Source organism: Plodia interpunctella, chromosome 18 (assembly GCF_027563975.2).
Source record: "Plodia interpunctella isolate USDA-ARS_2022_Savannah chromosome 18, ilPloInte3.2, whole genome shotgun sequence".
Classification (NCBI taxonomy): domain Eukaryota; kingdom Metazoa; phylum Arthropoda; class Insecta; order Lepidoptera; family Pyralidae; genus Plodia; species Plodia interpunctella.
The window spans coordinates 3,195,411-3,197,837 of NC_071311.1; the positions used below are offsets into that span (position 1 = coordinate 3,195,411).

Consider the following 2,427-nt stretch of genomic DNA (forward strand, 5'->3'; position numbering starts at 1 on the left):
GGAAAATATCATGGATCCCTGATAAATGTTTTGGCTATGTGTACCTAATAAAATTAAAAACATCTACACGTCATGTCAATGTTTGATAAAACAAAATCACACACAGACACTGTCAAAGTAACAGTTCGAATTCCGCATTTGCTTTTTTGCGGAGATTTTCTTTTATTCTAAATAAAAATACATCCCACCAACCAATATGTGTGTGTGTATACACAGTCATAGTACAGTCTAGTGGAAGCAATTAAAATCTGAGAGAGTGTTGTGTCCTTTTTTGTATAGAATCTGTGAATTAAATGTTTAACATGTTATCCAGATTCCATCATTATCACGGTTCGAACATTATTTTGTTCGAGGAAAATACTGTAGCATACAGAAAAGCAAGTTTCGCACACGGATTAACTTTCAGTGAGAAGCCTCTGTTGCCAGGCGAAATATTTCTGGTGGAGATCGAGAAAACTGAACGCGGATGGAGTGGGCATATGCGACTGGGATTAACTCTTCTGGACCCACAAACAGCTGCCTTGGGACATAAGGGCCTGCCGCAATACGCACTTCCTGATCTCGCAAATACTGGTATGTCATGGATATTTCCTATTTCAAAATCTCAGAATAATGTACTTATTGAACTTGTGAATCAAGGGGCTAGTGGACGTAGAGAAAGTGAACCTCGCGTTTCTGTTCTCGGCGACGGACATAACGTCCGTACACCGCGAGGATATGTTTCCAAAACTGTTCTGAGACCACAAACACAGACACAAAATGGAACCCCACAGGGCATCCTGCCTATGGACGCTGGCAGTCGCATAGGAGTGATGTTTGTTCCATGTCCAAAAGTGAACAAAGATGATGGTGATCTAGCAGAGATGCATTTCATCATTAACGGTGAAGACCAAGGTCCGTGCACTAAAGCTATACCCTACACAAGAGGACCCTTACATGCTGTTGTGGATGTTTATGGCACAACAAAGCAAGTCAAAATTGTGCAGCTTTATGGAGGTGAGTTAATTGTCCTGTTTAAAATATTTTTATTATTATTTATATCTTTCTGAAATGGAATTCCTCTTAATCTTAACACATAATTTTATATTGTTAGTAATTAAAAATCACAATATTTTTATTTCAGTAAAAACCCTCCAAAATGTGTGCCGTGATGCAATACTTCAGTACGTAAGCAATGGTTCAGTGAAAATGCTGCCGTTACCAAAATGTTTAAAAGACTTTTTACTTTCATAGAACATCCAAAATGAGTGTTGACCAGAGAAGACAATAAGGTTAAGAACACAATCTTTATTGTTTGGTCGAATCTATTTCTAATAAACCAGTGAGTGATCAGTGTTTTGGGTACCTATCAAGCAGTTTGTTGTTGAATTGTGAAATTTACATAGAAAACAAGTCATGAATTACTACCAATTGCATAAATATTTATTATATCTGTTCGCTTTATTAAAGAGAAATATATTTAAATATGATTAAAAAAAATGAAAATGCCAAAAGAATAGTAGGCTAGTTGATATCAAAAGTAACACAATAATATTTCATTTAGGGTGCTCAATTAAAATTTTGCACTTTTTTATACATACACAATTATTTTTTATACATACAATTATATATGCAATTTTATATGATTACAACTAAATATTAGCTTTTACAATTTTTTATAATGAAAATTGTATGTCACTGCCATTAAATTATACACATAATGCTTATGAGTAGCATAGGTTAATTTTTGACACTGATATATAAATGCTAGTATTAAAATAGCCCATGTTATTTATTAGCTTCCTCATTCTTATTTATTATCTAAAAACATTTTTAAGGCACAATTAAACAGTATATGTATATACATATACTGTTTAATTGTGCCTTAAAATCACTCACTCACTATATATACCCCTTGACTCACTATAAATATTTATAGTGAGTCATATTATAGTATATATGTATATATTATCAATATATTGTATACAACGACATACCACTTAAAGGTGTTGGTTGTAAAAACCATGTCAGATGTCTTTACACTATAAGATTAAATGTTTTCGAAAACAACGGCAATAATGGCGTAAGTGCCGGGCGCCATAAGATCCCTTTTGATTTGGGCGGCCACAAATATTGTGCACAAAATCCTGATCTACATCCTGAAGGGATGAATGAAAGAGAAACTTGTCAAGTAATGAGATTTGACCAAAACAATATGGAGCTTATAATGGCAGGTTTAAATTTTATCTGTAAATGAATTGTGATGTATGTTCGAATGATACTAATAATGTATGTCATTTCTATTGAAAAAAAAAAACACTATTATTCAAAATAATTTTATATTTGAGACTAGAATAATAATTATGATTTTATGTAAAGCTCATATCCTAGTTTAATTTTTAATTACATTGCTGTGGCTAGGAAGTACAATGGATAGACTTTTTCAAA

General features: G+C 32.9%; 1 protein-coding gene across 1 annotated transcript; it reads left to right on the plus strand.

Annotated features, from left to right (window-relative positions):
• Nucleotides 1–95: 95 nt before the first annotated feature.
• Nucleotides 96–1,841, plus strand: LOC128677487 (uncharacterized protein). The gene is made up of 2 exons (XM_053758381.2): nt 96–996; nt 1,124–1,841. Exons 1-2 carry the CDS (start codon nt 294–296, stop codon nt 1,231–1,233), a joined length of 813 nt encoding a protein of 270 aa, XP_053614356.1. The 5' UTR covers nt 96–293; the 3' UTR covers nt 1,234–1,841.
• Nucleotides 1,842–2,427: the final 586 nt, after the last annotated feature.